Below are 22,650 nucleotides of genomic sequence, written 5' to 3'. Positions count from 1 at the left end.
GACCCTGAGGCAGAATGCCGGAAAGCAGCCGCTTCCTCTTTTCAAGTTTCCCTTCTAGGAGACACTCGATTTGATTTTTGCCTGCTTTTTTTTGCCTCCCCTCACACCAATTGGCTCCAGGGACCACACATTCGCTCAATAACACGCACAGACATTTCCCCTTCCTTTTTAGGAGAAAAAATCTGCGTGTTATAGAAGGAAAAATACGGTATTTCTTTAGGACAACTTGTTGAGCTGAATCTGTACAGCTTTCAAAGTATAAGAAAGAAGATGTGGAAGCTGACATTGGGTCAGCCTTTTGGTCCATGTAGCTCAGGACAATCTCCTTCAACTTGCAGTGACATCCTACTCTGTCGCTGTCATCCTTTCAATTGGAGATGATAGGAATTGTACCTCAACCATTCCACATGGCGACTTTCTATTTATTTTATATATATACCCCACTTACATTATAGAATATCAAAGCAGCGCAGAGAAAGCCAGAAATAAGTATAAAGTACACATCAGAAATAATACAATTAAAATATCAGTATAACTCCAGGAGATGATCAGCGGACAATAATTAAAATTCACATTCAGAAACTAGGTAAATAAAAAGGTCTGCATAGGAAACAGCAGATTGTTGGAGCCACAAGAGGTCTGGAGGGTGGCAACACAATAACAAGCCTTTTCTATGGTGGCTCCCCCTTTGTGGAATGCTCTCCCCAGGGAGTCTTGCCTGGGGCCTTCATCTTTAGGTGCCAGGTGAAAACTGTTTCTCTGTAATCAGGCCTTTGGCTGATTAACATTCTATAGTATTTTAAATGTGTTGAGGGCAGAGGGGTTATTGGCTTGTTTTTGTTTTATTATGTATTTTGTGCTCTTGTTTTGTATTTTGTATTTTGAACTGGCCTGTGATCTTCAGATGAAGGGTGGTATACAACTGTAATAAATAAATAAACAATAAATCAATAAAATTAATACATTGAACATGGCCTAGATTGAAGCATATGCTCAGCCAGCGCAGCTGCTTCAACAAAGGTGTCATATATTGATGGCAGTTAACTCCAGACAGCATACTCACAGCAGCATTTTGCACTAACTGCAACTTCTGAACCAGCCTCAGGGACAGTCCCAATGAAGTGCATTGCAGTAATCAAGTGAGCTGTGTATGTGGCACAGTCGTGAGATTATCCCTGTCCAGGACTGTCAATAGCTGGCATACCAAGCTAAGCTGGTAGGAAGCAGCCCTCACTACTGAAGCCACTTGAGCCTCTAGTGACACATGAATCAGTGAGTACCCCCAGACTATGAACATGCTATTTTTAAGGGAGTGTCCAGAACAGGCAAATGGCCAGTTTCCTGGATGCCCAAACCACCTACCAGCAGTGCCTTCATCTTGCCAGGATACGATTTCAGTATATTGGCCATATACAGTAGGCTTCTGAATACCAGTTGCTAGGAATCGCAAACAGGGAGATTATAGTTGCACTTAGGCCCTGCTGGTGGGCTACCCATAGGCATCTGGTTGGCCACTGTAGGAATAGGATACTGGACTAGGTAGGCCTTTGGCCAGAACCAGCAGGGCTCTTCTTATCTTACATATTATTTGCAAGCCCAAGTGGAGCGCAGGTTTTTGTGACAGAGGAGAGACTATTGAAATCTCTCAGCTACATCCGTGAACTACATGTACTTATTTTACTCTTCTTCGGTATAGAAGCTATGAACTTCAAAAGTCAAAGTTCTTGAATGAAATATATTGGATGAATCTTGAACAGGTCAAGACTACTGGTCATTCCAGAATATTATTTCATAGAATAAAACACTTTTCACTTTTCTTCCACTAGCATTGGTCCAGCATGTTTACTGCTTGTGGGCTTCTCATAGGCATTTAGTTTTATTTATTTTATTTTTTATTTATATAATTTATATCCTGCACCCATCATATGTGATCTTGGGCCCACAACAATAAACAGCCAAGTATCTTTGGGTTATATAACGGCTCATTCAGAAGGCCTGACAGCAGGGGAGAGTCCTCAGCTGGTGCAAAAATAATAATAACTAAAGTTGGTACCTGGCAATGCTTGGAGGGTGGGATGCTGGTCAGTGTGAGGACAGGTTGCTGGGCTAGATGGTCTGTGCTGGCAGGACTCCTATGCATTGGAAGGAGGCGTGCAATTCATAGCTGGAGGGAAAGGGCTTGGCTTACTGGTATTTGCCACTTCTGAAAAAGGGCTACATGAAGATTCCAGTGACCAGGAGAGTTTTTTGGAGGAAATATCAATTTCTCAATGAGAATATATAGTTCTTTGGGTGTTGGGAAAGATACAATACTGGAAAGACATTTAAATCCCTTGAAATGTGCAAAACAAGTGAGCGAAATAGTGATAGCCTCAACAGACCCTATGTATGATTTGCTCTATTGGATAGCTGCAGTCTAGAGAGCTTCTGCAGTGAATCCAATTAATCCTTGTGGCCTAAACACACACGCGCGGTTTTCAGTGACTCAGATTTTTAAAAGCATACTTATTTAATAAAACCAGAAAATGAAAAACACTATTTAATTAGGTCTTAGATCTGCTCATGGGAAGATTTTGTTTCTAGTGGGAGCAAACCCCTTAATCCTGAAGTACTCTATATCTGTGCTGGCGAGAATGGCCTTGAGATACCTTCATTGAATGCAGAGAAGGAAAGAAATCAACAAAGGCAGTGGGGCTGCTCTAATCTGACCCAGCCTTTTAATAATGCTCATCCGCCTACGAGAATATCAACTACTCAAGGGACCATTCAACCAACTGCCTTTTTAATAAGACCGCTAGTCCAAAAATAATCTTAATCAATTAAGTATCTCCAGCACTGCTACAAGGTCATTCCTAATGCAAAACTTACAAGGAAAACTAATAGTTATGCTTGATTTGATCTCTGTGCTGTATTCCTCTGTTCACAGGAAGAATTCTGGATAGAGTTTCCCTTTCTTTGGGTTAAAAAGCTTTCAGAATATCATCATCTGTGTTGCTTTTTTCAAATAGGGATGTGCAGTTTAATTTATGCTTACAAGCAACTGCAGCGTCAGTTTTGTCCAAAGACTGCAGAAAGAGATTTGTTCTTTAAAACTCCATATATTTTCATTCAAAAGGAACTGATTAATTTACCACTGTTTCAAGCTAGATGATTTGAAAACTGTTAATGAATTCTTACAAAACAACCTTATGTGCAGTGACTAGAAAATAAGGACCATTGAAATCATCTTAAATAGCCTACATAACTCAGTTATCTAAAATCTAGATGTGCATAATATTAATACATCCAGTACTGCTGTATAGGACAGAATCTTGGGTAACAATGAAAAAATGAGAAACACACATTGATGATATCTGAAAACAAAATTATCAGGAAAATCTTTGGTCATATCAGGGAAAATGAAACCTGCAGGTGAAGGATTAAAGAAGAAATAAGAAGTCTCTATGACAAGCCAAGCATAGTGGGGGAGATTAAGGCAAATTTATTTCAGTAGCTCAGGTGCATCCGAGATACGGATAAGCAGAGAGCAGTGACAAAACAACTTTTGTAGTAACACCATGCCTTATTATTTTTATTTATTAAATTTGTATACTGCCCTTCATCTGAAGATGACAGGGTGGTCCACAACATAAAAATACAAAATGAGAACGCAAAATACAGAATAAAACAAAAACAAACCACTAACCTCTTTCCCACAAACACAGAGAAAAGCCAAAGGCCTGGTTATAGATGTTTTTGCCTGTTGCTTAAAGATATGTAATGAAGGTGCCAGGTGAGTCTCCCTGGGGAGAGCATTCCACAAGTTGGGAGCCACCACAGAAAAGGCCCATTCTCGTGTTGTCACCCCCCAGACCTTATGAAGCAGTTCATATGGGAAGAGGCAATCCTTGAGGTACTGTGGTCCTGAGTCATTTAAGCCTTTATAGGTCAAAACTGACACTTTGAATTGGGCCCAAAAACTAATGGGCAGCTAGTGCAGTCAGGCCAGGATTGATGTAATATGCTCAGACTGTCTTGCTCTGGTGACCTTACTTCATTTTAACTTTTCCAGGATATTCCTGAAAATTCCAATTTAGGAGCAATATGAGGGGGGCGGGGTAATGTTTCAGCAGGGAGGTAGCTTTGTTGCTGTGTGGGAAGTCAGCCATGCTGCTTCCTTCTCACCACCTACAGTGGTACCTTGGGTTACAAACGCTTCAGGTTACAAACTCCGCTAACCAGGAAGTGGTTGCTCCAGGTTAAGAACTTTGCCCCAGGATAAGAACGGAAATTGTGTGCCAGCGGCGCTAGCTGGAGGCCCCATTAGTGAAAGCACGCCTCAGGTTAAGAACCGTTTCAGGTTAAGAATGGACCTCTGGAATGAAATAAGTTCTTAACTCGAGGTTCCACTGTACAGTGGTACCTCTGGATAGGAACGGGATCCATTCCGGATCCCCGTTCGCATCCAGAAGCGAACGCAACCCGCGTCTGCGGGTTGCCGCTTCCGCACTTGCGTGTGACATCATTTTGAGCGTCTGTGCATGCGCGAGCGTCGAAATCTGGAAATGACGCATTACTTCTGGGTTGCCGTGGAGCGCAACCCAAAAGCGCTCAACCTGAAGCAACTTCAACCTGAGGTATGACTGTATTTTTCTTAAGACAGGCCTGTACTCCAGTGCATCACAAAAGAATAGGATTGGCATACGTTCCTGTCTGGGCAGAAATCACTAAAATGTATGGGAAAATCCAGATGTATGGCAGCCGATATTGGCAGTGCCGTTTTTGCCTACTCTCTCTAAAAACTACTCAAAAACAGCTTTTGTGATTTCGGGCAGAACTAAAAAGGCTAACAACTTTTCTGTCCGGATTTTCACTGTTTGAAATATGGCAACCCTAGAAAAGAAGCCCCAGCAAGGACTCATCAGTGAGCTGAAACGGACTTGTTTCACAGGGAGTCTGAAGAAGCCTTTTGTTAATGTCACCTTGACAGAGAGTTGAGCTAAAGTATCAAGGCAAAATCAGGAGTCTGGCTGCCAGGAGTAAAAGTGTCAAGGGGTTTCTCTGAACTTTGTTGCGAGAAGAATAGGTGCAAGCTTAGAGTCCATGCTGGGTAATTGCCTATCCGACTGTAGTTTGTTAAAGAGGACCAGCTTTCCAGTGACAAATATAGGGCACTGACAGGGGCTAGCTCTTCCTTTTTACGCAACTGCAAAATGACGAAGCTTGTAAAAAGAATATTAAAGTGTAAACAGGCGAAACGAGAGGGGAGAGCACAGCAAGGGGGATAAAACAGGATGGCTGTGTAGCTGTCCAAACCCACCCACACAGCATCAAGCAGCTGCAGCAGCAGCAGCAGCAGCAGCAGCAGCAGCAGCTTTGCTCTGTTTTAGGCATGCTGTAAGAACCATCCGGGAGTCTCTGGAATGGTTAACACCTGTCATGTTACTACAGCCAATAACAAAGCAGTCCGTTTGTGAGCGCCTTGATAAAAATGGATCATCAAAAAGAAAGCAAGATGGATTTGTCTGGAGAGAAAACACACACATATCATGGCGAGCTAATGCTGTTTGTTTTTAACACAGTGGTGGTTTTTCTAGCCAGTGCAATTACTATGCCATGATCATGTTAAGATATTTGGTATATTGCCCACCATATCTTCTCTTAAGCAATCAGGAAAATATGGATTGTAAGTGTCTGCTAGGGAGGTAGTTCCCTCCTCCAGATCCATATCCCCTGGATTCCCAAGGGCTCTCCACTGCTATTTCACCAGATCTACCAGAAATAGTAGACCATTTCTCTGGTGCTATTCATTTATTTGGAATATTTACTTTGCCCCTCACCTGGAAAAAAAATCATACAGATGCTCATGGTCACACATCTGATCATGGCTTGGAGGAAATGCAGAATTGCAGAATTCTAAAGGGGCAGGCTGTTAGATGAAGTAGAGCAGAGGTGGCTACCCTGTGGCCCTCCCATTGTGCTGGCTTGGAGTGATGGGAGCTGGACTTCAACAATATCTGGAAGCCCAAAATTTAGATAATATAGTCACTCTTGAAGTCTTTTCAGATAATGCAAAGCCAGAATAAATTCCACATGACTATTCACCACCCTGCTTTCTAGTAGAAGTCACCATTGACAGAATCCCCCCGTCAAAGTTAAGATTCTACCACTACTTCGACATGCCTTATTTCTTGACAGTCCTCCCTAGCACTCCTCCTGTCATTCTGCATAGCATACTGCCCCTGTTGATCTTCTCTTTGACTCACTTCTTGCATCAGTTCTGTGTCGTTGCTGCCCTTTTTCTCAAAACACCACACTTTCAACTTTCTCAAGTCTATTCCCTATACTCTGTATCCTTCCTTCAGTTTCCTTGCCTCTGGGCTCCCTTTGTCTTTGTCCTGGGTCCTCAGCCTAGCCAAGTAATGTTTTGATTCCAGCAAAACTGACAGCTTTACTTTCCCTCACAGAAGTTAGACTATAGCTGGCTTAGCGTCCTTGTTACTATACTAGCTCAGCCAACCACAAGCCCAAAACAGTATCCTGCCCCTAAATGTTCTTAACACATTGGGAAATGGAAGAGCAGAAGTCAAAATTCGCCTAAGACAAGCATTATTATATGAACAAGAGAAAAATCAATGTCGTATTAACAAAATTGGTTAGATAATTGCTCCACTTAGAAAAATCTGCATGGTTCCAGGGAACTACTGTATAGCCTAAATAAGTATGTTGCGATGCTGATATGCCCAAAAGGCAACTTGAACTAGCAGAATTTTAAACATTGCTTCCATATGACAGAAAATCATTGTTTCATTCTCTTCCATACTAGTCAGACCTTAGTACGGACTTGGGAGAAAAATCAAGAGCAGAAAAAGGGTAAAGCTTTTGAAAATAAGACTTAGTAGAAAAGGCTGGTGGTGGAGTCTGGAGATGACAACCACTTTCTAATAGATGTACATTTTTTTCTATAGCTGTTCAAGCAGAAATGCAACTGACAGGAAGTAATGGACTTTTGTTGAAGGAGGAAAGATTTTTGACATCATGTTCAAAACTGAGAAAAGTTAAGAACTCAATAAGAGAGGTTTGGGAATACCTCGTCTGTTGGATGTTTTTCAGCAGAGACAAAAATCAGTTAGGGGCAGTTAAAGTAGAAATGATCATACTTAAGGTAGGCATGGGTCTAAATCAGGGATGGGTAACTAAAACCAACTCATCTGCTATCTACTGAGCGGTGCTCATTTATTGGTCTACTAGAGTCAAGGATCAGTCAACAACAATGAAATGACGGATAATTTCCCTGTATATATCCCAGGTAAGTAGGTATATTTTAGGTGTGTCCAATTGACATGCAATTGCCAACTCATGGGTCGTCTTGGGGCAGAGCAGAGCAGAATGGAATGGAAGGTGGGGCAGAGGTTGGGAGCAGAATTCCTGTGCGAAATGGTCACTGCCTGTTTATAAATTGCTGCTTAGGTGGTGGGTCAAAAGCAAAGAAGTATGCAATTTACAGATTATATGTTGTTGTTATTCCATCACTCAAATAGGTTACATATTCATTTTCTGCTCCAAAATTATCTGATTCTAGGAAAACATATTATTTTTCTTTCTAGTTCTATGTCATAAAAATATATTTCCCCTTAAATAGAAGCAAGGCCCTTAGGCTGCCTGTCCTCTTTAACGCATTAAGCTAAACATGGAAAGCAAACATACCTCCAGGCACTCTCTTAATCCTTTTAGCAGGTAGACTCTGAGTGGTCTGCAAGCAAATTTTTTAAAGGGATCAGATGTGCACTAGGTGTACATCCAGTCGTTGCATTACATACTTACCGAATTCCAAGTTGCAGGATCAGCAGTCACTACCTGTTCAGTATGCATGGATTTTCAAATCTACTTGGTTTTTCAGAGAATCCTTTACCTACTTCCAAACAGGGGTCAATTCAAATATGCAGAAATAGCAAGTAATACAGTCCTTCCTTGACTGTTGCACATTAGGACTGCAGGTGGAAGGTGGGGGGGGCATATATTTAGATAAGCCCCTATGTAACTGCCTGGATCACTGCAGTGCTCTCTATATGGGGCAGGCTTTAGAAATGGCCTGGGAAGCCAGAACTGTTTCAGAACACACCTGCCAGGATGTGGTAGCAGCAAGGCAGTTGGGACTTATTACACTGATTCTATACCAACTACATGTGTTGCCAGTTTTTCTGGGCTCCGTTTTAAGAGCTGGTGTTGATCTTGTTCTAGGTCAGTGGTTCCCAATTGGTGGTCTGCATAACCCACTCAGGGGGTCCATGGCACATATCCGTCAACTGTCTGGGACATCCTGTTTTGGAAAGCCATGCTCTTGTTTGAGAGCATGGAACGCCAAAACATGCAGGTCACGTGACTCATGTGGCCGTGCAGCCCAGAAGACGGGCTTCCCAGTTTTGCACTGGGACATGTTGGAGGGTATAGTGGCACCATTCACATAACAAAAACTACCACAGATATAACACTTTCAAAGGTAGGGGTTCCATGGCTTGGCTTTTGAAAAACTGGGTTCCGCAGTACTTAGCTAGTTGGGAACCACTGTTTAGGCCATTTAAGTATTGAAGGTGCAATACTGCTTGTACCAATATTAGTTTGCCTGAGCTCAGTATCAGGGACTATTCTCTCTTGCCCTTCATTAGCAAAATCTGAGTGGCAGATACCAGAGATGGAGCCTTTCTGGTGGTAACAGAGCATCTGAGGAATTCCTTCCCTGAAGAGCTCTGAAAAGCCCCTTCTACTGGATTTTATGCTGATGTGTTTTTACCTCTCCCGTTGTCCCCCCTTGTTTTTAACTGTTACGACTTTTCTAAGCTGCTTTGGAAGAAATATTTTAAAGAGTAGAATATAAACAATGAAACAAATAAAATAAAGCAGCAGAAGAAAGTAGTCCCAAAGGCAAGCTTTCTGTGGTTTTATTCAGGTCAAAGCAAATGAATGGCTGGGGAAATATTTCTAGAAACTATAGGAAGAGGAGAGCCAATGGGGGACTAGAGCTTGTGAGTGTGCAGCCTACAAGCAGGTGAAAGCAGGGTGGTGTCACCAGGTCTGGTAGGAGAGATTAAGCAGCTCAGCTCAGAGGACAAGGGATGCCGGGTTGAAGACTCTTGGACTAAGTGGGGCATGGAGTGTAAACTGTGTTGGGAGAAGAACCTGTTTTTCAGAGTGAATGAACCATATTTTGAATTTGTATATGACAGGGAATAAGGCCTTTTTAAAAGGCATTAGTATTAAAGCTGGAAGGTACTGTGAGAAATAAATGGAAGTGCTATCTCTTAAGTGAGTGGAAAGGGAGTGGTGAATAACTATTCTGTACTAAATGGCTTGCTTGTTTGATTATTTTAAAAGCAATGAAAGAAAATGCGTATTGGGACTTGGAGAATCATATAATACTATGCCTTGCACTTAGTTTGTGAGGCATGCTCCTGGGATGAAATTTTTTAAAAGCTCAAGACAAAGGGTAGCACAGAACAGCAGTGAATTCAGTTCTGAGTAACAGCACAGAGAGGAAGGGACTGGTGTTGGGTTTGCTTGTGTTTAACGTCTAAATTAATTATCAAAATCTACGCACTAATGAAATCCATAGATGAGATTAAATAGTGAGAAGCTGCAAGCACACACCATAGCAGGATCACATTCCAAAGGGGCCAGGAGGACTTAGAAAACATGAACAGAACACCACAAAATTAAGCACAATCTGCAAAAATATAGCTTATAGATGTGACCAATGCATTATGCACCAGCAATACGTTAAGCACCATTCCCTTCTCTTTGAATATTTCTGACCATAGGATCTCACCCAGTAGTTCAAGCTTTTTGAAATCAGCCTTCTTAAATTCCAGAGTGCATGTCTGACTACACTCAGCTTTTCCTTGTCTCTGTGTAATGAAACCCAAGAGAACAGGATCACTTTCTCAGTACTGGATGTTTGGTAATCTGATCTAGGAAGGTATCCTCCAAGCCTTCAGTCTGGCTTCGCAGGCTATAGCAGACACCCACAGTGTACACGAAAGCTCATACCAAGAACAAACTTAGTTGGTCTCTAAGGTGCTGCTGGACAATATATTTCTACCTACAGTCACCAAGTGTATCTTTTTTTAAATAAATAAATAAATTAAAGTTTTCTTGGTTTACAAAGGTATGCACAATGTCTCTTTTTTCAAGTTACATTTTCCATAGGTCAGTTTCATTTGTTGAGACATTAGGAAGAAAAAGGGGGGAAGAGGCGGAGGGGGCCGTGGGGGTGGGGGGTGATATTTCTATTTTGCTTAATGTATGTGTGGGTTTTTGTGTCAGCGTCGTTTGTGCAGGTTCTCTTTGCTATTTGCTTGTGTTCCTTTGGTGGTGAGAGAAATTGGGGTTGGCCTAGGGTGCTGTTACTTGTTTGTGAGTGGCTGTGGTAAACTTTGTTTTCATGTGAGTGGGGTGTGGGTGTGTTTTTGAATCAGGTTAGCCATATTGATTCATATGCTGTTGGTGGATTCTTGTTGTTATCTTGTTGAGCTGATAAAGGGGAGCCATACTGGGGTGAAGGTATCTTCACCTTCTTATAGGTGAAGAACATCTTATAGGACACTTATGAAAGCCTATGAGATGGCTATGAAAGCTGCTAAGAAATCTTACTTTGCAGCTCCCATTGCATCCGCTAGCTCTCGCCTGGCACAACTTTTTAGAATAATTAGGTCAATAACGTCCTTAGGAGGACAACCAAATTTAAGCACTAATTCGACCCACAGCTGTGAGGCATTCACGAGCTTTTTTGCGGAGAAAGTCCTGTTGCTCCGCCGTGGCCTCCCTGCCAATTTAGATACAATGACTGAACTGGAGGCCCCTCGACTGACTTCAGGTCCAGTGTTGGACCATTTCGATCGGATACTCCCTATTGATGTGGATAGATTCCTCCAAGTTGGTAGGCCCACCACCTGCCTCCTTGATCCGTGCCCGTCTTGGCTGATTAGGGAGTGTCCAGATGTTGCACGGACCCCCCCCCCGGTTGAAATTATCAATTTGTCCCTTGACACGGGGACATTGCCAGGGAAACTGAAGGAAGCAGTGGTGTGTCCACTCTTAAAGAAAACTTCATTAGATCCCTTAGACCTATCCAATTACCGCCCAGTTTCAAATCTTCCATACCTGGTAAGGTAATTGAGAGAGTGGTTGCTGATCAGCTTGGTAGGTTTCTGGAGGAAACATCGGCGTTAGATCCATTTCAGTCCGGTTTCCGTCCTGGTTTTGGGACGGAGACGGCTCTGGTTGCCCTAACAGATGATCTCCGTAGACAACTGAATTGAGGTGGGTCAGGACTGCTGATCCTTTTAGATTTGTCAGCAGCCTTTGACATGGTCGATCATGATCTTCTGGACCACCGCCTTGCAGACGTGGGGATACCGGGCATAGCCCATAACTGGTTGTGCTCTTTTATCTCTGGTCGGGGACAGAGGGTGGCACTAGGGAGGGAAATGTCGTCGCGCTACTCCTTGGTGTGTGGAGTGCCGCAGGGCGCAATTCTCTCCCCAATGCTTTTTAACATCTTTATGCGCCTCCTTGCCCAGATTATTCGGAGCTTTGGGCTGGGCTGTCACCAATATGCTGATGACACTCAGCTCTATCTGCTGATGGATGGCCACACTGACTCGGCCCCGAACACACTGACCAGATGCTTGGAAGCTGTGGCTGGATGGTTTCATGGGAGCTGATTGAAACTAAAGCCTTCGAAGACAGAGGTCCTATGGCTCGGTTGGGATGGCATGGGGATGAGGGACCAACTCCCTTCTCTTGCGGCCCAATTAGTGCCATTGCCTTCCGTTAAGAGTTTGGGTGTAATCCTTGACGCCTCCCTTTCCATGGAGGCGCAAGTTACAGCAACAGCCAAGGCGACATTTTTCCACCTTCGCCGCATCAAGCAGTTGGTCCCTTACCTTTCCCGCCCCGGCCTGGCCACAGTGATCCATGCGACGGTCATCTCCAGGACCCTCATACCTACGGGACCGCCTCTCCCGGTATGCCCCACGGAGAGCCTCAAGGTCCATAAATAACAACATCCTAGTGGTCCCAGGCCCTAAGGAAGTTAGATTGGCTTCAACCAGAGCCAGGGCCTTTTCAACTCTGGCTCCGGCCTGGTGGAACGCTCTGCCTCATGAGACCAGGGCCCTGCAGGATCTGATTTCTTTCCACAGGGCCTGTAAGACACAGTTGTTCCGCCTGGCCTTTGGCTTGGAGCCAATTTGATTCCCTCCCTCCCTCTCTTTCTTTTTTCTTTTCCTTCTCCTTCTGCGATGAGGCTACATTTTAATATTTTAATGTTCCATTATTTTAATGTTGTATTTTATTTTTGTTTTTAAGTTGTAATCATTTAACTTGTTTTTATTATTGCTTGTAAGCCACTCTGAGCCCGGCCTTGGCTGGGGAGGGCGGGGTATAAATAAAAAAATTATTATTATTATTATTATTTGTCCCTGTGTCAGTTTCAATTTATTGGTTAATTTTTCTAGTAAGGCTGTTTCCCATACTATTTGGTACCATTGATCCATTCTTACTCCTGACAGGTCTCTCCAGTGTCTGGCTATGATGTTTTTGGTTGCTGAGAGTAGGTGGGTTATGAGTTCTTTGTGATGTGAGTGGGCATTCGTGTCTTGGAATATGTTTAGTAGGGCCAGTTCTGGGGTAATTTCCAATACTTGCCTAGTTATTTTACATAATTCTCGTATGTCTGTTGTCCAGAATAGTTTGATTTTGGGGCACTCCCACCACATGTGGAGGTATGTGCCTATGGAGGTGCACCCTCTCCAGCATTTTGGTGAGGTTCCTGAGTGTATTAGCGCTAGTTTCCTTGGTGTTAGGTACCACCTTTAGGTGAGTTTCAGAGTGAGTTCTTTTCTTTTTGTTGATATGGATTTAAAGGGGGGTTTAGACCACATTTTGGTCCACTGAGTGGGGTTAACCTCATAGCCTATTTGTTCTTCCCATTGTTTTTTTATTACGTCTAGCGTGTTCGTGGGATTTTGGAGTAGTATTTTGTATGTTGCGGATACCATCCCTTTGCCGTGTCCCTTTGTTGTTAGGAACCCACAGTGTATCTGAAGAAGTGTGGATGTACAGGAAAGCTCCTATCAAGAACAACTTAGTTGGTCTCTAAGGTGCTACTGGACATTTTATTTTATTTTTTATATTTCTACCCACAGTCAAGTCACTGTTGTTTCCCTCACCTACAATTTTTACTCATACACTCTCAGTCTGCATTCTATCATTCAAGTCATGGATCTCTTGATAAGTGTGCACATTCTTTACATATAATTTTGCTACCTCTCCTTTCCTGTATGGGCTATTCCTTTTGAATAGGCTATACCTCTCAGTTTCTACATTCCAGTCATGAGTTTCATCCCACCAGATTTCACTAATGCCTAAAAGATCATATTAGCCAACCTGTATTAAGAGTGAAAATTCTTCTTGCTTGTTCCCTGTACTCTGTGCATTAGTGTAGAGACAAGTGAAACAATGAGTCTTTCCTCTGCACACTGCTGCCTCTGTCACCCTCAGTAGGAAGTCATCTGCTGCCACCACATATCACTTTCTTCTATGGAGATCAGCAGGAATTGTTTTGTTCACTGTACCTTTCACTGCCACCTCAGTGTGTTTTGGGTTTTCCACTTCTATTCTTGCTGCTCTGGCTGAGAATTGGTGTCCAGGGTGAGGGCATGGAATTGATTTTGCCACTCCAGAGACAAAACATGGCTCCTGACAGTCCTGCTTTCTTTGTGTTATGTTCCTTCAGGGGTTTGCCTCCTGTATTGGGTGATCTTGCTCCTCCCTAGGGTTCCCTGCCTGCATCTCTGCTCCAAGATAGTCCACTCTGGTCTAGTGAGAATTTCCTCATCTTGCCTGATAGCTCAGAGTGTGGTTGGCAGGCCTCAAGTTGCTGTACCTTCTCTTCCAGCAAGGTAATCAGCTTGCACTTGCTACATGTGTAGTTTTGCCTGTTCTTAGGCAGGAAGACAAACGTGGCACAGATGTTGCTGGTAACTGCAGCAGCTTCATTACTCTCCAGGTCTCTTGGTTTCCCACACACTATGAGACAGCTCCAGACTTCCCCTTCAAACTAAACAACCTTGCAAATGCCCCTGTTTACAAGTCCTGGTCGTGAGAGCTTCACCTGTTGGATTTCCTCCTGTAGTGCTTGTATTAAAAATATAGCAGCCCTGTCTTGTTGCAGGTGGCGCTGTTGCCATGTTTGAAACTGCCTGTGTTTGAAGCATCTGCTGCGCCAAGATGGTGAGGCCCGCGAGGCCCAGTGCTTGAAGAGGGGGTGGGCAGGGAAGCCACAGAGATGAGTTTTGCCAGATGCTGAGAGGGGAACACGACTGCCTGAGGAGTTCCAGGCAATTTTCATCCCCCCACCTCCCCACTTTTTCTTGCTTATATTCTTACTTGCCTTAGGACTGCCTTCTCAGCAATGCCACTGCCTCAACCTTTTCAGACAGATAGCCATGTTAGTCTTTTGCATCAAAAGCAACAAAAGAGTCTAGTAGTGCTTTCAAAGACTAACGAAGATATTATGGCATCATCTTTCATAGACCAAGTGGACTGTAGTCCATGAAAGCTTAAGCCATAATAAATGTGTTAAGGTGCTACAAGACTCTTCGTTGATTTTCACTGCAACAGATGAATACTACTGCTCCTCTGGAAACTCTTCCCTGACATTATTTATGAAGCTAAACAGCCCAGGCCCCAGAACTCACTGCAGACCTCCACTTGCCACCTCTTTTCTCTTTTATGTCAATTCATTATTATCCACTGAGTGCAGTTATTTTTAGACACTTGCATACCCACTTTATGGTTGTTTCATTTAGTTCACATAATTCATCCTTGCTCAAGAGGATGCGATTTGGGGCTGGATCAATATCCTTGTTGATATCTGGGGCTGTGAGGCTGCTTAGTGAACACTAACAGGACTTTCCAATTCCTGGCTGAAGAGTGGGAGGAAACTCCTTGTACGTGTGGTGCTGGCGTTGTGTATTTATGGGCTGTAGATTGCAGCCTAGATAATTTCCACCTGTATACTTAACTGACAAGAGAAGAGAACTAACAGGGCATTTCTAATCCCCAGGTCTGCTGGCTAGAGATGGTTTAGGATGAGACAGAGGTACCTCTCAGCCAGTGGAGGACCATGCTCAGTGCAGTGGTCCTGCCGTGCTCGTGGTTGTAGATCTGCCAGTGGTGTTTTGGCTGGTGGAAGCCATTATTAGCCCCCAATATTTGGTTTCATGGGGACAGATGGAAGTGGGACACAGTCAGCCTGGGATCCACTGGATCTAAAGCCCCAGTGCTCCCCTAAGAAGCACAGGATCAGTCCCATTACTTAGGCCAGCCAGCTGAGTCATTTCCCTTGCCATTAATTTCAATGGGAAGTTGTTGGTTTTAAAACAAAACAGGAAATACATTGTACAAACACACACACACACACACACACACACACACACACACACACGTCCTGTCCTGTCCTGACCAGTGCAATCATGCAGGGCTTTGGAAGTGGTGGATCATCCACTACTTCATCACCCGCCCCCAGCTTTGCCCATCAGTTTGCCATAATTTCTTCTGTAACATCACTACACTTGCTATGAGGAGTTGGCTTTGTTTTTCTCTAAACAATTCTACCAGTATTTGCCTCATTTTGAATCCCTAGCTCTATCTTCTTTAGCCCTTTTAAAAAACCAACCCTGTACACCGGAACCTCGGCTGACGAACTTAATCCATTCTGGAAGACCATTTGACTTCCAAAATGTTCAACAACCGAGGTGCAATTGCCGGTTGGCAAATTCCATGGAGAAAAATGCCTCAGAAGAGGTTCGACTTCCGAGGTGTGTTCAAAAATGGAAGCATTCACTTCTGGGTTGTCAGCATTCGATAGCCAAAACGTTCGACTTCTGAAGTGTTCAGCAACTGAGGTTCCACTGTAGTAGGCTTTGTGAATCATATCAATTCTCTGAATTCAAATTTGTATAGAATGTCCCTTTCATATTGCCCAAATATTATTTTACATGCTCTTTTCTGCTACTAACTTCATGTTTCTCTTCAATTTTTGTTTCTATTAATATCATTAGTTGTTTCAGTACTTCACCTTTTTTAAAATAGATGTTGCACTCTATTGTATACTCTGTTGGTATCTTTTTCTGAGGTAAACAGCACACTTGAGATGCCTTTCTTTGTTTGCAACATAAAAATATCTGTCTCTGGCTGGTTGCAACTCATTGTGTACCTTTCTTTTTCTGACTTTTGTCCAGCCTTACACTCCTGTGCTAGATCAGTATTCTTGACCTTAGCAATCTGTCTCTCCTTCTCCTTTTGGTCAGTTTCCATTTTAGACTCTCCAGTCATTAAAAAGATTCCTGCGTCGCCGTTATGTGTCATGTTCAATTTCTCCTGTTCTTTCCCTGCTTGGATATGGCTTGCAATTCTGCTTCCATTGTTGCATCCTTTAAATCTTAACTGTCCCTGACAAATGCTCATACTGTTGACTTTTAAGAATGTACTTCGTTGTCAGTTCAGGGAGGCCATAGCATGATAGCCATTTTGATGGAGGTGCCCCCCCTTCCTTCAGAGGGAAATAAAAGAAGTTATCAGTCTAAAGTATGATACATAGGAGGGTGACGTCTCGTAGTGAACAGCATTAGATTGTGGAGTTCTTTTTTCCCCCTTATTAACTAAGTGCCCCTTGCCTTTGGGGAATCAACTTTGCTGGATGATACCTTTCCAGCTGTACTAAGAAAGCACCTTGCCATGTTAGATGTCCCTGCTGGAAGATCTAATCAAGTTTTTCTTTTGCATTTTCACCCTGTATAACTTCCTGAATGTAAAAGCAAACAACTTCTTGTTAAAATCCTATGCAGCTGGTACTCTGCATGGCAGTGACTGACATGAGGTCTATTGTCCTTTGCTGCTAATCTGTTTACACGTTTGCCTGCATCCCTCGTTGCTCATTATACTTACCACACAGCTCCTTTAATAGCTACAGAATACTCTTTTATTTGTGTCTGAAAGTCACATTTCTCACCAGTCGAGGAGTCTGCCTTTGTGCCAGCTTTTCCTTTTCTCTCTCCCCCCCCCCCCCGGGCTTGGAGATTTGCATGAAGGTTGAGGCAGGAGGGATGGGGGAAGGGTGGCAAATGGTAGCATCTTCTGTAGTTTATATATTTACCATATTTCTTCTCTTGCAGCAGGAGTCCAAGGAGGAACATGGTCTGCAGAAGAAAAGAACAAAGCAGCAGCTGGATAGACTGAAGTTTGCCGCAAAAAGGAAAATAGCACGTAGGTCTCATCTGTGCAGGGGAATGTGGGAGCTGGAGAATCAGCAGTACACTGTTTTTTTTGGTATGGAGTTTCTTACATATGCCTTTGCACGACACGTATGCCAGGGCCTACCAACTCAAAAGTAGCCGCTTTGTATGAGGTCTGACATTGTATGCGGATAAACAATATCACCACAGATACATATAGATATGATACAGCTAAGTGTCATTGTGCATATCTATTGGCATAAAGGAGAAGAGCCTTGTAAGTTGCCAAGGTTGTCACTGTTTATGCAAAGTACAACATTACTATCTATTTCCTCTATGAAGACAATGGAACAATGGCTATGTTATATGGCAGGTGTGAGATGAGAAAAAGGATAAGAAGACCTTGAATCTAAGCTCTATCCAGAGACAACTGTAGTTGGTGTGTAGAGTTACAGTGAGCGTCTCACGGACAGAATATTCTTGCTTGTAGCTTGATTGGTTATTAGGGCAAGAGTACATGCGGTTTATTCAGTAATTAGCCTTCTGGGTGACTCTGTAAGAAGAGTTTGGATTTGATATCCTGCTTTATCACTACCCTAAGGGACGCGGGTGGCGCTGTGGGTAAAAGCCTCAGCGCCTAGGGCTTGCCGATCGAAAGGTTGGCGGTTCGAATCCCCGCAGCGGGGTGCGCTCCCGCTGCTCGGTCCCAGCGCCTGCCAACCTAGCAGTTCGAAAGCACCCCCGGGTGCAAGTAGATAAATAGGGACCGCTTACTAGCGGGAAGGTAAACGGCGTTTCCGTGTGCTGCGCTGGTTTGCCAGATGCAGCTTTGTCACGCTGGCCACGTGACCCGGAAGTGTCTCCGGACAGCGCTGGCCCCCGGCCTCTTAAGTGAGATGGGCGCACAACCCCAGAGTCTGTCAAGACTGGCCCGTACGGGCAGGGGTACCTTTACCTTTAAGGAGTCTCAAAGTGGCTAACATTGTCCTTTCCCTTCTTCCCCCACAACAAACACTCTGTGAGGTGAGTGGAGCTGAGAGACTTCAGAGAAGTGTGACTGGCCCAAGGTCACCCACCAGCTGCATGTGGAGGAGCGGAGACGCGAACCCGGTTCACCAGATTACAAGACTACCACTCTTAACCACTACACCACACTGGCTACACTACACGCTCTTAACCACTACACCACACTGGCTACACTACACGCTCTTAACCACTACACCACACTGGCTGTAACTTACTTTATTGGTGAAATGAAATTCTTTGCTGTGATTCCAGGATCTTGTTCTTCTAGAAACATGCTGTTTCACAGAGGTAGTCTTGGTTAGATCTCCTCAGCTGAGCCCATTGCTGTAAGTTTGCAGCAGCAGTTTATAAGTATGCTCCAACTCACAAGATTTATTGTGAGCAGTGCTGGTTTTACAAAGAGCATCTGATTTGGAAATATAATGGAATACATTTCTGAATGGAACCCAAGCAGTGGTTGTAACCTGATAAACTCCAAATGGAGGAGATGGCAAGTAGGTTGCAAATAGCCCTCTTTGCAAATCCCTTTGTAGGAAGAAAGAAGTGCATATTCAGTACTCCAAACAAGCTAAAGGCCCACAGATGTGAGCAAGAAGGCATGAAATCCTCTGTGTGTACAGAATACCTAGGAGAGAGATTAACATGAAGCCATCCATGTTTCGTGTTGAAACTGTAATGTGTAGAATCCATTTGCCGCTGGCAGTGCAAGACTAGATCCTCAGTCCAGCATCCAGCAGAATGTGGTCTTAGAACTGCATTTGATAATTGGCATGAGCAAAGGTAGTGAGTCTCCTCATCAGTTCGCTCCTTTGGATGCAGGTCTCATACCTACTACATTAGAGCAGTCAATTAGCAATAATTAATTAGGCACATCCACTTACATGTCTGCTCTTTTATTTATTAGAACTATAATTAGCCTTTTAGTGTTTATTTTTAGGCAAATTAAGGTTCATTTCTTTGAAATATAAACCACTGTCAGTGTTTTAAAGGGTTGCTTGGGTTTTATGACAAATTGGCCTCTTGGAGATGAGGCTGCCTAGGGAGGGTTGGATTGTTTGGCCCCTCCTATCTAGGCCAATTGAGACTTATTCAAGCAATTAATAACTGTGTGGAGTGGTAGTGATGTTTTTATTCAAGAAAAGGCTGTTTTCCTCCCAATGCAAACAGCAATCACTGGGGGCAGGGGATGGAACTGGGGTATGGGCAAAGGGTTAAAGTCCCCCTCCCTGCAGTTGGCATTTCCCCATGGCCACTATTTACTTAAAACAAACATTCACCCAACTACTAATCCGTGAATAATGTCAGGTCTGGTTTCATCATGTGTGGAGAAATAAGGACCGCATGTGCTGCCAATTTCCAAAGCTGGAACATTTCTCATATTGTTAGTGTTTAAGGCACATTGTTCCTTTCTGACTTTGTAATTTTTAATCATTTTTAACGTTGAGCTATAATTCAAATACACCCGTGACGTTATATTCTCAACAAGCTACGATTAAAACATACAAACCTACATAAATCCTTTTCTTTGGAATGTTTCTGATGTGTGTTTTCTAGAACAGTAAATCTCTTTTCACTGTACAGTAATTTCACTATGATTGTGAGTGTAATACAGCCAACATGGGGGGGCAAATCTGTTAGCAAGAGAACTCAGAACTGGTGGCACTTTGCATCTAATTTATTTTCAAACGTCCAACTAAAACATGAATTGCGTAGTAAATTGGCATATTAGCATGTAAAAAGACTCAGAACTAGTTTAATTTGTTTAAGGCTGTAATGTCTTTAAAAACAGTGTACACCCCCTCCTCATGTTTTCTTGGTGGGATTGATCATATGACACCAACATTTCTACCTATCACTAGAACTAGGAGTGTAGTGGGAGCCTAGCTTTGGAACAATGAAACTATGCTGATTTTAGCACACAAACAAAAACCCCCTCAAGTTTTATAATGGAGCTATTCGGAATTCGTGGGCACATATGTGCAAGCACATAATTTGTGTCCGAAAGGGCAGGCAAATGGTTTTCTGTCTGTTAGACGTTGGTTGTATAGACTACCTGCCAAACCATTCGGATAGTGCTTGCTTCTGAGAGCTCAGCTTCTATTTTTGTGTCTTGGAGCTCTTAAATAGTCTGTTTGCCCACACCAGTAGGAGGCTAACGCAATACTTAGAATTTCTAATCATCATAAATTATGACCAATGTAATCAACATCAAGCGCACACAAATTGTGAGCGTTTGCAGACAGCGTTTAGAAATGATCAGATGTTAAGCAGAATAATACATGATAGCCAGAGATACGCAGCATGGCTTTGACAGAACAGATGCCCTGCTTCTCTCAGGGAGATGGCTTGCTCCTTTCACTGTCGTGCAAGTTGGATGTATTTCATGATGGGTGGGGAGCAAAGATTTATCCTTTTCAATGCACCCGTGAATTTGGAAAGTGGAATAAATGTTGTTTATTTTCTCTCTCTGATATGCCAGAAGGATTCTTGTCTAGAGTTTTTCCGTGTTCCATTTTACTATGCCCCTTTTTTCACTCCCTGGCAGCGTCTTACACCATATTGCTTCATAGATGGAATTTCATTTGCATTGTGTTGTATAGTTGTCGACAGTCTGGTTATGCAGTCATGGTTGTTGTTTTTTTAAGTGAGAGATTGAGAACAGGTAACTGATGATTGTGATCCTATGTCCATTAATTTCTGCTTAGGTCCCTTGTAATCAGATAATGCAGTTTTGCTGCCAGTATCTTAATTATATGAATTCCAGTTATTATAAAATATTCTGCTGGTTCTTGAGGATGTCCAGGCCCCTGTACTGTATATGTACAAGAATACACATTCCGGTGGTAAAGCTATAATATGGCTGCTCAAAGCACTGTTGCTTTTAAGAAGGGGTGGGGGGTGGGATAACTCAGCAGCTTATTTCTGCATACAGCTATTAAAGGCACAAGAACCCTGTTTCCTTAGTGCCAAACTTAAACCAAAGCCTACGCTGTCATCCTGTAGACACATACCTGGGAATAAGACCCATTAATCCCAAAGAGACTTACTTTTCAGTAGACATGTATAGCATTGTACTGAAAGTTAACATAATGAGTTTCTGGCTTTAGGCCCTGCACAGCAGGAGACACACCTAAGCATACTGTATTTGAAAAAATTACACGTTTTGCATTTGCTATTCAGGAAAGGGATTCTTTAACAACCAGTTGCACTTACTGTGTAGTAGTATTTGCAGATCATCACCTCTAAGGAATACCTGATCTCATATGAACCCACCACAGGTGCATCCTGGTTACCAGGAAAAAGGGAAGGGCCAACTCTGGAAATCTCAAGGACTACTATAGAGTAAGACAGAAGCAGGAAAGTGCACTAAAGAACCCCAGGGATTCCTCCTGCCTGGTGTCCAGACAACTTGCATATCAATCGCAGCTCTGACATCACTCATTGGCTAAACCCACAGACAGCTGGGAGCAGCCAGGCTGGCTCACTTCACAGAAATTGCTTAGAAGGATACCTGCATATTTTGCTTCATAGGTTTCTTTCTAGGAGGGCTAGAGATTTTCTTAAGAAAATAATAATAAATAAACTTAGGCTATTGTGCCCTGATACTGTACCCATGGGTGGGGCATTGCCCCCACCCCCCTGTCTTAAACTCAGCTGCAGGAAAGCTAATGCCCATTAAGCAGGGCAAAATGAAACTGCATTGTGTCACATAGTTGCTTATTCATAGTTGTGATCATATCCAAGGGGTGTTGCAAAGTCCATGTTTCAGTTTAGACCTGCTGCTTTTCTCTTGGGAAGGGGGAGTGATGAGGTTCAGTAATCCACAAATGAGGTTTCCTCTGGAGGCATTTCTCATGTGTTGAGAAGATGCTCCTGAGGAGGCTGTGATGGTGTCCTAATTGCTATGGTGTCCAAACACTTTACAGTAAAGGAATCTGAGGTATTCACTGTGTCTGGAAGGTGATCTGTTTTTTCAAAGCTCTTCTCTTTAGTTTCTTCTATGGTGTTTTGTGCTCAGGTGCACTTGTTGGGTTAAGAGTTGTTATGTGTGAGAGAGGATTTCTCAGAAAGTGCTGCTCAGAATCAACCTACAATGGTTTGACTGAAGAGCATTTCAATGTGCTCTTCAAATTCTCAGAAAGCAGGGGAGTTTCTGGAGTTTCTTTTTCATTCTGGTTTTCAGGCTTGGATATTTTTAGCTAAGTGAAAGTGGTGGGTCAGAAATCTAAAAAAACACACACCCTGGTGTTTTCCAGAACAGCTTTGTTTTTTTGTTTTTGCAACACTTGTGATTTTTAGTATGTCCCAGAAAATCATTTAGGGAACAACTTTGTATAGGTAGGGAGAG

At 43.1% G+C, this 22,650-nt stretch overlaps 1 protein-coding gene across 3 annotated transcripts in view; it reads left to right on the top strand.

Annotated features, from left to right (window-relative positions):
* Positions 1-22,650, top strand: part of UIMC1 (ubiquitin interaction motif containing 1) — a 98,193-nt gene that overhangs the window by 22,642 nt on the left and 52,901 nt on the right. For 2 of the 3 annotated variants that reach the window (XM_079968223.1, XM_079968221.1), the window contains exon 3: positions 17,217-17,307. In XM_079968223.1, coding sequence (XP_079824349.1) covers positions 17,217-17,307 — 91 coding nt within the window. The remainder of the gene's footprint in view (positions 1-17,216; positions 17,308-22,650) is intronic. The other variant, XM_079968222.1, reaches the window with a different exon arrangement.

This window comes from Podarcis cretensis, assembly GCF_951804945.1.
Source record: "Podarcis cretensis genome assembly, chromosome: 2".
NCBI classification, from domain to species: domain Eukaryota; kingdom Metazoa; phylum Chordata; class Lepidosauria; order Squamata; family Lacertidae; genus Podarcis; species Podarcis cretensis.
Note: the sequence above shows the minus strand (reverse complement) of the source record. Positions and strands in the feature narration are given on the sequence as shown.